Here is a 12,300-nt window from a genome sequence, read left to right on the forward strand (position 1 = left end):
GTGATAGTCTGTTGGGTCGCTGAGATAGCCCCCTCCCTGGTTGAGTCTTTGATCAACCAATCGTCCAGGTAGGGGAATACCTATAGACCATGGGAGCGTAAGGCAGCCGCGACCACTACGAGGCACTTCGTGAAGACTTGGGGGGGACGAGGACAGGCCGAAGGGGAGGACCCGATATTGCAGGTGAAGGTCTCCCACTTGAAAACGCAGGAACTTGCGGCAAGCAGGGTGCACCGGAACATGGATGTAGGCCTCCTTCAGGTCGAGGGAGCAGAGCCAATCGCCCTCGCTGATCAAGGGGTAAAGAATCGGAAGTGAAAGCATCCGGAACTTTTCCCGTACTAGAAACTTGTTCAGGCGTCTCAAGTCTAGGATCGGGCGCAGGTCTCCCGTCTTCTTCGGTACCAGGAAGTAACGGGAGTAAAACCCTTGGCCCCTTTGATTTTGGGAGACCGGTTACACCGCCTGCAGGCGGAGGAGGTCCTGTGTGTCGGAGAGGAGGAGGGGCAACTGCGCTCGGTTTGGAGGGCACGCGCTCGGTGGACTGTCGGGGGGTACCTCTTGAAAGTTGAGCGAGTACCCTGATGAGATCACGCCAAGGACCCATGAGTCCGACGTGATGGCTTTCCAGTGAGGGTAGAAGGCTTGAAGGCGGCCCCCGATGGGGACGGGGTTCGGTGGAGGTGCGGAGGGGGCCCGCCCCCGTCCGCTCATTCCGTCAAAAGGACGGAGATGGCTTCGCCGACGCCGTGGGCTGTGACTTTGGTGGAGCCCTAGAGTGAGCCTGGGGGCGTCGCGGCGGTGGTCTGGAAAAGGCCGTTGTGGACTTCTGGGGGTAGCGTCGAGGTAATCCCCGGAAGGGGCGAGAGGTCTGTGGTTTAGGCTTCTGTCGGACAAGAGACGCGAATGAGCGTTCGTGTTCAGACAGCTGTTTTGTAGCAGCTTCGATGGTGTCGTCAAAGAGTTCCTTCCCGACGCAGGGGAGGTTGGCTAGTCGATCTTGCAGGTTGGGGTCCATATCGACGAGTCGTAGCCATGCCAGCCGGCGCATGGCCACCACGAAGGCTGCGACCCTGGAAGATAGCTCGAAGCCGTCGTAAGCGACGTGGAACAAGTGTAGCCTGAGATTGGAAAAATCCTCGAGGAGGAGGCTGAACTCTGTCTGGCGAGGGGTGGGTAAGCTCTCCGAGAAGGAGGCGAGCCGCCCAATGAGGTGCTTCAGGTATGGGGAAAAAGTGAAGGTGTAGTTCAGGACTCTGGCGGTCATCATAGAGTTCTGGTACAACCGGCGTCCGAATTTGTCCAGTGTCCGGCCTTCACGTCCAGGGGGGACCGCCGCGGACACCCTCGAGGGGTGAGCTTTTTTCAAAGATGATTCCACCAGCAGGGATTGGTGGGACAGCTGCGGTAGCTCAAACCCGGGTGAGGTACCGTCCGGTACTTAGACTCCATTTTGGATGGGACCGCCGTCACTATGTAAGGAGTCTCGAGGTTCCTGATAAGGGTCTGCCCGAGTACCGGGTTCAGTGGTAGCCGGAGGGACTCTCGGGGCGGGGAAGGCATATCCAGCTCCGCCAGGTATTCCTTGGAGTACCTTGAGTCAGATTGTAGGTCCAAGTCAAGGGCACATCCCATGTCCTGGACGAACCTCGTGAAGGATGGTCGATGGGGTCCCATGGCCCCTTGCGGGGACGGTGACCGAGACCACCGTTTGGCTGAGAAGGAAGGAGAAGCCTCCCTCGAATAGCGGGGCTCTCGCTCGGATCCTCGGTCCGATACCGGAGATGCACTGTGAAAGCGCTCCGGGGTCGAGGACCTGCGTCACCTCGAGGAGCCCCTCGGGGACGACGCCAGGGTTCTGGGGACCGACCGGTGCCTGGTCGGGGATCCCTCCCCGGACTCCCTCGGCAAAAGCCTAGGGCCTCGGACCGGAGCTCCGGACCGAGGGGGAGTCAATAGGAGCTGTGGGTTGGTAAGAGGGGGTGCACCCTCGTACCGGAGGGGAACTCCGGGCTTTCTTAGAGAGGGGTCTCGATTTTCGTTTTGAATGCCTCGAATGCCTCGGGGAGGAATCCGATGAAGAGGAGAGGCGACGAGAGCGGCGCGGTTTTCCTCGATAGGTCTCGGCGCGTTGCTCAGGCTGGTCCGGCGCATGCGAGGTCGAGGCCGAGGCCAGTTGAAGGTGAGCCATGGCAGCGGATAGCTCCGTTGTGATCATCGCTCAGAGCAGTTCCTGGAATACGGGCACGGACAGCATCGATGGCATGTCCAAGGCCGCTGTGCTCTCCACCGGGGGCGATCTCGCTTCGGAGCATTCCCGAGGGGTGGAGGCACGTCCCGAGGCCTTCGGGGTTTTCGCCGGGGCCGTAGGCAAGGAGTTTCCACTCTGTGCGGCCGTTGTCCCCGAGGTTGGCTTCTTTGACGATGTGGAACCTGAGGATGGAAGAGGGGACTTACCCGGGGCAGAGGACTTATGAGAGCTCGAGGTCGAGTCCCGAGGCGGGGCCGATGTACTCGAGGCCGAGATCGAGGCCGGGGCCGAGGCTGATCTCGAGGCCGAGGTTTGATCGGTAGCGAATAGCTCTGCCATGCGGGCCCGTCGGAGGCGGAGCGCCCGCTGTTGAAAAGTTGCACACCGGGGGCAAGTTTCCATTGGATGGTCGGCCCCCAGGCAAAAGATGCACCAGCGATGCGGGTCTGTGAGAGATAGAAGACGCTCGCACCCGGTGCACTTTTTAAAGCCCGTAATGGGCCGGGACATCCAGGCGGCCGCGGCCAAGGCGATCCGGGAGCCCCCGGATCGCAAGAAAAAGGCGCGAAAAGCGCTCTGAGCAGGAAAAATAAATTTTTTGTTATGCACAGCGACTTTTACGACGAAAAACAAAAGAAAATAATAATAAATCGCGGTGCAAGAAGGCACTAGGGCAGCGCTAAGAAAAAACGTGTCTGCTTAGCACAGCGGAAAAAATCGAACTGGAGACCACGAGGAGGGGATGCGTCCTCTAGTGGAGCAGGAGGCACACATGCGTGGTGCAGCCAGCAAGCTTGAATCTTCAATCAAGTTTGCTTGAAATGCTGTCCGCATCGGGGCTCCGTAGATGACGTCACCCACATGTGAGAATATCATGCCTGCTTGTCCTGGGATAACTCAGGTGCTAAGTACAATAGTACCATGGACCCCTGAGGAAGATGTGTTTTCCGAAACACGGACCGTGTCGGGTCCTCTGGTTGGTAATATGGTCGTATACCATTGATGTTGCAATAAATAGTGCCTCAAAACACACTTTCACAAGAAAGATACAAAAAATGTCATATACAACGTAGACAATGCTGCTTTGGTTTCAATGGGATGCGTTTCAAAAAATGGAGGAAAAGCCTCAGACTGAAGCCCTCCCACCACCACAACGGTGGTCCAAGGTGATTGGGTGATAACCTCACTGGCAAAAAAACCTCCATTGCACTCCCAAAGTATAAAAACCTTAAACAGGGCTGTCTATGCAAGTTGATAGAAGAAAGAAACTTATCTTCAGTACACTGAAGGTATAGGCTGGTTTGAAAACTCCCATTCACCAAGGAAATGCTAATATCCAGAAAAGGCACTTGATGATAATCTTTAGTCATGGTAAATTTCAAGTTGACATCACAACCGTTAAGCCATGTTAGAAACTGATCTAATTCTTCTGCGGTACCCGTCCAAACTCCCAGAATGTCATCAATATATCGCTTCCAAAACATGAGGTGTTGCTAATGTACTGAAGGATATAGAAAAGTTTGTTCAAACTTAGAAACGTAAAGGTAGGCTGTGGACGGGGCCATTTTAGCTCCCATGGCTGTGCCCTTAAATTGCTTATAAAAGGTATCTCCAAACTGGAAGTAGTTCATGCCTAGCGCAATGGAGGCTAATCTCGTTAAAAATTTAATCCTGATGTCAGAGATAGTCAGCGCCTGTAATTCAGATTTGATAATATCTATTGCTTCACGTTGAGGTATATTCGTGTACAAGGCTGTGATATCCAAAGTGAAAAGTATAGCACTGTTTGGAATGTTATTGAACGTGGCCAAAAATTTGATCATGCTTGCAGAGTCCAAAACATATGAAGGCACTAGGGGAACTCAATCTTTGAGGTATAAGTCCAAAATAGACGAAAGAGGTTCTAAAACTGACCCTATGCACCTTCAGTACACTGAAGATAAGTTGAAAGTTTCTTTCTTCTATCAACTTGCATAGACAGCCCTGTTTAAGGTTTTTATACTTTGGGAGTGCAATGGAGCTTTTTTGCCAGTGAGGTTATCACCCAACCACCTTGGACCACCGTTGTGGTGGTGGGAGGGCTTCAGTCTGAGGCTTTTCCTCCATTTTTTGAAAGCATCCCATTGAAACCAAAGCAGCATTGTCTACGTTGTTTATGACATTTTTTTTGTATCTTTCTTGTGAAAGTGTGTTTTGGAACATTATTGAGTTTTCACATATCCGAGTTTATTTTGCAATAAATAGTGCCTGCATCTTGTACATTTCCTGCAGTTTTTCTTTTGTTTTTTGCTTGCTGCTTGTTTAACTGCAGTTTTTGTTGGAATATCTTTTTTGTGTAGCTAAGATATTACCCCATACATTATCTGTACTTGAAGCGCAAAGGGTAAGAAATGCTTTGACAAATATCACAGAAAACATGCCCATGTATTCAGGAACAGTTATATCAATCAGAAGAGAAATTTGCAGCCAGACGCTGTGACATAATGCAATGAGAATAGCCAAGTGTCAGACAGTCTGTGAAGATGAGGACAGAAGGCAGGAGGGTCAGAGAGCCCGTGTAGACAGGACATAGGCAGAAGGGTCAGAAAGCTATGCAAACGTGACAAGAGGGCAGGAGGGTCAGGCATCCATGCAGAATCACCAGAGTATGCCGGGGATTGTTTTTAGGAATCACAGGGGGTTTATTTAGGTCAGCTTTTCTCTAGTTGGAAAAAAAAAAAAAAAGAAGGAACACAGATGATGATTAGAAATGAGATTAATTCAGGAAAGCAGATGTGAAAATGAAATGTTTATACTGGGGCATGGGATGGTAAGAAGAGAGGAATGGACTATTTTCTGCTCTCTTTACCTTTCCAAAACTGTCATCATCAGATTCGCAGTGTCTTCTGATGTAGTGCAAATGACCCTGTGTTAATGTAACAAGGACAGTGTGTGAGACTGGTCCATATGGGACTGACAAGCAACAAACAAAACTAATTATGCTGTAAACCATTAAACCCAGGCACCTGAACATAAAACTGTAAAACAGGCTTGTCCAATTTGTGGTCCACAGGACGAAACTTGGGCCAACCTCATTTTTCTGGCCCGCACCAACTTACTGGAAATGTTAATTCCTGCAGCAGAATCCCTGCTTCCCTGCTGTAACTAAACTGCGAGCTTCAAGTTCAAAGTTGGTCTCACACTTTCAAGTCTCGTGAGACTTGAAACTGCAAAACCAACCTGATCAGCATCCCAGCATACCCTCAACGTCCCATCTCTGAAGATAATTGGTACTTGTCGCTCCCTTATTTTTTCAGTAACCGCCCCTTTGACTTGGAACTCTCTTCCTTTATATCTAAGAGCAGAATGTAATTTGTAGAAGTTTAAGAGTGGTTTAAAATGTTTTCTCTTCAAGGATGCATATAATTGCTATTGAGTTAGCTACCTACCTTAAGAAATCCAAATGTTTTTTATTTTCAGGCCACCAATTTTCTAATCTTTTTCATGATTTTAATTCCCTTCTCCTATTGTATTTCCCTTTAATATATTTTTGCTATAAAATTGTATTTCCGCCCCTTCCCCTATTGTTTCAAAGATTAGTGTTTGTCTGTTTAGTCCTGGTTTGTCTAACAATTTAATATATATGTTTTATATTGCAGATGCGTCTGTCTTTCTGTAATTTTTAAATTTTGTTCAACGCTTTGTACTGTTGGATAAGCGTTTAATCAAATATTTTAAATAAAGATAAAATAAAGATAATGTCCAGTGCCGCACAGCTCAAGCTCGAAGTCAGAGTTGCAGCAGGGATCCTGCAGGAGGAATTTGTCACCAAAGTCAAGCGAGCCAAAAGAAGGCTTTAAAATGACTGCATATGTTTCTGGAGAACTAACTTTGTAACACAATCAAAGCATATTGAGAGGTGCTTTGCTGCTACATTTATGATGGAACATGTGCGCCCACCAAAACCTTACTCTACTGCCATATAGCTGCCACCTGCAGCCATAAGGGCTATTGGGGTTGTAGACAGGTGAGTATAGTGGGTCTTGGGGGGGGGGCTCACCATAACCTATAAGGGAGTTCTGGTGAGATGTTTATCTGGCACTCTTTTTGTGAAGTTCACAGCAGTGCCCTGTAAGGTGCCAAACAGCTCTGTTGCCATGTTTGTATGGCCAGTCCGTTACAAGATTGGCCCCTCCCACATCCAAATGGTCTTGTTCTGGGTATTTGGGACTGTGACAAAATTTTGGTTGAAAATGTGGTATAAAGACAGACATCCTCGTGGTCTGGACACATAGCCTGAACATCCAGATAGATGCTTCCTGGAAAAAAAATTTCTAGACGTATTTTTCAAAAATGGGCATTTTCCCACTGCCGACTTTGGGCATCTAACACCATCCGCCCAAATCGGACTTAGACATATGTTTTGATTATGCCCCTCCACATTACTAGGGATTTAAAAAAAAAAATTGTAATTATATTCTGATATTTAGTTTTGTATGTGGCGCATTGGTTGGAGCTATAGCCTCAGCACCCTGGGGTTGTGGGTTCAAACCCCACGCTGCTCCTTGTGACCATGGGCAAGTCACTCAATTCTCCATAGCCCCAGGTACATTAGATAGATTGTAAGCGCTCCGGGACAGACAGGGAAAATGCCTGAGTACCTGATTATAAAACCACTTAGATAACCTTGATAAACCTTGATATAAAAACCTAATAAATTTGAATTCATATTGATTTACTGATTACTGTCGAGACTTGATTATTGCAATTCCCTGTACCTTGGCAAAACAAAGGCAAGGCGTAGGGCATTGCAGGTTATACAAAATGCAGCAGCAATATTGATAATGGGATTGGCAAAATATGATCACATTTCGCCACATCTTCAACAACTGAAACTGGCTACCAGTCATCTTCAGAATGCAATATAAAAACAGTAATGATTTGCCATCGATTCTTGTATGGAAACATACTAAAATTGTTTAAAAAATAATATGCTTAGCTACACACCAAACAGATCACTACGCTCTGAGAATTTAGCTCTACTGAAGCCGAATGTGAACTCAAGGCTTGTTGAAACTGGCAAAAAGACTTTATGCTGTGCAGGAGTTAAAATATGGAACTCCCTTGTAGGCCAAATACGAAACTGTAGTGAAAAGGGCATGTTTAGAAAATTACTCAAGATGCAATTATATTTAGATATCTTTTTTAGCCAATAATTTTCCTCTCTGCACAGTTGATGAATTATTCATGATTCTCATTATATAAGCTGTGGTATTAGTTTGTAGATATGATTTCTGAGGATTGTTTGTGTGTCTGTTTTTACAACATTATGTATGTAAATTATGTAAACCGGTTAGTTTTAAACGGTACAGAAATTTTTAAAACAAATAAATAATTTTTAGGATGTATTTATTTTTTTAACATACCGAGTGCCAATATTACCAAGAGAAAGGTGTGATCCTACCAAAATTCAGTTCAAATTCAGCTGAATCAAACCTTTTTTTTTAGGATTATGAAAGAAAAAAAAGTTGGTAATCTTCAAGTACATTTCTTATCAACATAAGAAAATAAAATATAAATCCTTTTTCTGTCCCAGAGCATGGGGAGCTGAGGAAATCAAGGAAAACAAGGTATGTTATAGTTCCTACTTTCTCTCTGGGGTCCATATCTTCAGATTCACTTCTCCGCTCACTCGGACACCCACTGTCGCCGCCGTTTTCAGAGTCCTGTGCAAAGAACAAAAGACGTTACTGGTCTGTGCAGGTGAAACAAAATCCCGTGCCTGAAGCTCTGTTTGTGAGAAATGCTATATAAAACACTGCTGTGTTGCAACTACCGTGTTTCCCCGAAAATAAGACAGTGTCTTATATTAATTTTGTGTCCAAAAAATGCATTAGAGCTTATTTTCGGAGGATGTCTCATTTTTTTTTTCATGTACATCACTCACCTCTCCCTTCCTCTCCTCCACCCCAATTCTTCCTCTTTCCTTTCTCCTCCCCCCACCAAGTCCAACATTTTTCCTCCCCTCTCACCCATCCCCTTCTGCAGCATCTTTTTATCCCTCCCTCCCATCCGCATGTGCAGCAAAACCCCATTGACTCTCCCACTGTGAGTCCGCTCCGAGGCCTCTAAAAACAGCAGCGGCGGCAGTGCTCTGAATGGGCTGCTTCGCGGTCTTTCCCACCTCTTCGAGACTGCTTTCAACTCCTAGCTCCTCTCACCTCGGGTTCTGCATCCTTGACCCTCTATGTCATGTCTGTCTATCCAAGTTAGACTGTAAGCTCTTCTGAGCAGGGACTGTCTATTAAATATCAATATGTACAGCGCTGTACACGCCTTTCAGCGCTATATAAATGATAAACAGTAATAGTAATTATCAGTGCTGATTAGCTTGTTCACTGATTAAGTTGCACGTGCAACTTGGGTCGCACCATACAGAATCTGGGCTTTAATGTTTACTGACGAACAGATATAAAGAGTTTTAACAGCAGATGCTTCCCAGCATCGTTTCCCGTACTTACCCTCTGATTATCCAATGTATCGCTATCATCATGAACCAAATTGTCATCGTTGAAGACAGGCCAGCCTAAGAAAAAAGTAAGAAAAAAAAAATAAGGCGGTGTTCTGTATAACAACACTCCTAAGAAAAAGATGGGCCAAGTGATTTGAAAGCTAAACTCCCACTGATGCGGACACTTCCTAGAGGAGGTGGTGCTTGGCCAGAAGTAACAGCACCAGCAAAAGGAACACAGGCTCTCCTGAAGTGGTACAGGAGGGGGACAAGTTGCAGATTTAAGTCTAGGGTTCATCTGGAGCAGGGGAGGCAATACCAGTCAAGAGCCACAGGTAGGCCAGGTTTTTCAGGATATCCACAATGAATATATATGAGATGGATTTGCACGCACTGCCTCCTTGAGATGAAAATGCATATTTATTGTGGATATCCTGAAAACCCTGACCTGCCTGTGGCTCTCGAGGACTGGAATTGCCTAACCCTGATCCAGAGTAAACAAATCCCCAGACACTTAGAAAACTGCTCTCAAACAAGAGTTATTTCTCCAATCGAGGGGATACAGTGCACTTGTACTGTTAGAATTCAGTGTGCTCTCAGTCTCCACCTGCTGGCAGAGGAGTGTAAACCCATCCGTCTGTTCCGGTCAGGAGGGACGCTAAAGAACAAAAGAGTCATTTCTCCAATTGAAGGGATATAGTGCAAAGTTTCAAATCAGCACAGCCAAATGGCTCCTTGACATGCTCCAGAAAACTCAAAATAAATGTCAAAATAATAATCTCTGGCTTGCTTACCAAGCAAGTCGAACTTATGGCCCTGTGGTGTGGCGGAGGAGGGGGAGCAGGGCAGGGAGTCAAAGGCCACGTCGCTCATGGTCTCATCTCCAGAGTTCTCGGAGAGGCGCGAGAGCAGCGGCGGGCGGCTCCCCGATATGGTCCTCACCCGGCTGCTGCCACACTTCTCCTCCGAGCCCCGCAAGACTGTCTGGGCAGATTGCTTTAGCAAAGGAACAGGAGAATTCCATTACTTATGCACCACAGGATAACCACGCCCATATCAAAAAGGACACTGATAGAGGCTGCTCACTAAAATATGCTTTTGGGTGGGGTGGGAGGAGGTAAATCTTGCTCCGTGGATTGTATGGATTTTATCGGTCAACATATTTCATGCTTTTATGAATACCAGAAGCAAGTCGTCTCACTGCCTGAACCATCAGAACTGTACTGTCGATATCTCGATTCTGCAGTCGGTACAGTCATGTTATTGATGATCCAAGTTCTGAATTAGCATTTTTCTTTTTAACCCAGCAGCTTCCACTCAGTGACTTAGTAAGGGGGGAGTGGTGGAGGGTGGGGGTGCCGGCACCCCCACAACCACGTGCATCCCTTCCTTTCCCCCGTACCTCTAACGTTCCTGGCGCGAGCAGCAACCCTAAGCTGCTGCTTGCGCCAGCATCAGCTCTTCCTCTGACTTCCTGGACCCACGTCTAGGAAGTGACATTCACTTATGAAGTCAGGGGGCAGCATTTCCATTATTCTAAACTCCTACTAGCAAAATAAGTGGAAATCAATACTTACCAGAAGCTTATTAGAATGGTCTAAGGCAGCTTTCTCCTTGGGGGAAAGGTCAAAGGGTGTAAGTTTCATGCTTTTGCAAATCCTGTTGCAGGCATGTGAATGAAAAAATAAGGCCATGCCTCGCACCCCTAAAAAATTCCAAAGCAAAGGATTTTAGGTGGTAAATGCATATGGTGTAGATAAAAAACAACTTACGGGATAAAAAGTAAATTATGATGCAGAAAGAAATGTTCATCAATAAATCTACAAAGAATCTCGTTTCTTCAACATTACAAATCATTGCAGCAATCTTTTAAACATATCAAAGAATTTAGTAGAAAAATGCACATATCAAATAAGACTGCCAAAGCCACAAAACAGAATTGGCGTTAAGCCCACTGACCTATGGCTCCATCTTGGTGCCAAGATTCTGTTATGGAATACTGGCAAAAAGGTCAGGATTGGAAGGTCTATTGCAAGGACGTCGTCTAATGGTGTACGTTGACGTACTTCGGGGAGTCAAGTGACATGCGTAGTTTATAGCACTCTCTAAACTTCGCGCCTATGTCACATGTCCATGGCCCACCCATGCTCTACCCACACGTAGCGCCCTTTCAGTTATTTGCTACCTTATAAAGTCATGCCTATTGCCCACAGGTGCCTAACTATCAATCTGATGGCACCCTTGATGCACATATTTGGTGAATACTTCTAAACAGAAAAAAAACAGAAGACAAACAAATTATCCGCAGAACACAAACAGGTAAACAGTAAAGGAGACACAAACTAATAGGCTATGATAGAAGAAATTTATTTGGCGATTAAAAATGACTCAACATGATTCATGTTTCGGCCAAAGGCCTGCATCAGGAGTCAAAAGCATAGAATGGATTGGTGATGTTTCAACCTCTTTTAATCACAATAGTAAGGAGATGGCACTCAGTGAGCGTCCCACAGTAAAAGCAATTAAATATATTGTGATTAAAAGAGTTTGGAACATCACCAATCCATTCTATGCTTTTGACTCCCGATGCAGGCCTTTGGCCGAAACATGAATCGTGATGAGTCATTTTTAATCACCAAATAAATTTCCTCTGTCATAGCCTAATGGTTTGCCTCTCCTTCGCTGTGGTATTGCCTGCATACTTCTAAATCCCATTTTATATCATTGCTCCTTACTGTGAGAGTGTCAGCACCCAGTTATATAAAAAACATTTTAAGTCTTTCCGAAAATACTCTTGAGTAAGCGCCTGAATTTGGCCTCTTCGGTATTTTGGAAAAAGTTTACCGCAATGCTCGGTGACAACTCTTGGGCTTCTAACCATCAACTGTTTTACACCAATAATAATTCCAAGTCTAAAACCACGACCAGGCCATACAGAATTACCAGTTTTTACCTAAGTTCCCATCTCCAAAGTCTGTTCCTCTGTCTGTGTGGATCTGTGGATCTGTGTAGAGATCGCCAACTCCCTGAATATCTACGACAATTAGCTGATGCCCTGAGCGTTCGAAGGTAAAGTGACTGAAGGCCTGTAACAGTTAAACTGAAAATTAGAGATAGAGGAGATAATAATGCTGAATAAACATTTTGCCCAGAACAAGGAAAAGAGTGTAATGAAATTTTACTGTAGGAGTACAACAGTAGAAAAAAAACGTAGTCATGAGGCCTTAAAAGCTTGTGCCAAAAGTACGGATTCATGCTCTTCTGTCCATGGCAAGGCAGCACTCACTACTTTCCCAAGAGGGATCTTTGATTTTTCAGGTATGTACATACATGAGACTGTTCTCAGGCAGGAACCCAAAGAGGTAAGTTGGAATTAAAAGGGGGGGGGGGGGGAAAAAAAAAAGGATGGGGGTTGGGCAAGGAAGAAAGTCTTGTAAGTAAATGGAGAACACGGAGTTAAGTCTTAATATTTTTTTAGGGAAATGTGTACGTGAATTGTGCACCAAGTGGCATAAAGGCACAAAAAAAATTAAGGCTTTCTATACTGTTTGTTAAACTC

The 12,300-nt window shown here is 45.9% G+C and overlaps 1 protein-coding gene across 4 annotated transcripts in view; it reads right to left on the reverse strand.

Annotated features, from left to right (window-relative positions):
* Positions 1-12,300, reverse strand: part of EEF2K (eukaryotic elongation factor 2 kinase) — an 85,199-nt gene that overhangs the window by 17,500 nt on the left and 55,399 nt on the right. For 2 of the 4 annotated variants that reach the window (XM_033963432.1, XM_033963433.1), the window contains 7 exons: positions 11,695-11,827; positions 10,319-10,446; positions 9,536-9,737; positions 8,752-8,816; positions 7,879-7,956; positions 5,100-5,156; positions 4,893-4,952 (listed from right to left, as the gene is read on the reverse strand). In XM_033963432.1, coding sequence (XP_033819323.1) covers positions 4,893-4,952; positions 5,100-5,156; positions 7,879-7,956; positions 8,752-8,816; positions 9,536-9,737; positions 10,319-10,446; positions 11,695-11,827 — 723 coding nt within the window. The remainder of the gene's footprint in view (positions 1-4,892; positions 4,953-5,099; positions 5,157-7,878; positions 7,957-8,751; positions 8,817-9,535; positions 9,738-10,318; positions 10,447-11,694; positions 11,828-12,300) is intronic. The other 2 variants (XM_033963434.1, XM_033963435.1) reach the window with 1 other exon arrangement.

This window comes from Geotrypetes seraphini, chromosome 11 (assembly GCF_902459505.1).
Source record: "Geotrypetes seraphini chromosome 11, aGeoSer1.1, whole genome shotgun sequence".
NCBI classification, from domain to species: domain Eukaryota; kingdom Metazoa; phylum Chordata; class Amphibia; order Gymnophiona; family Dermophiidae; genus Geotrypetes; species Geotrypetes seraphini.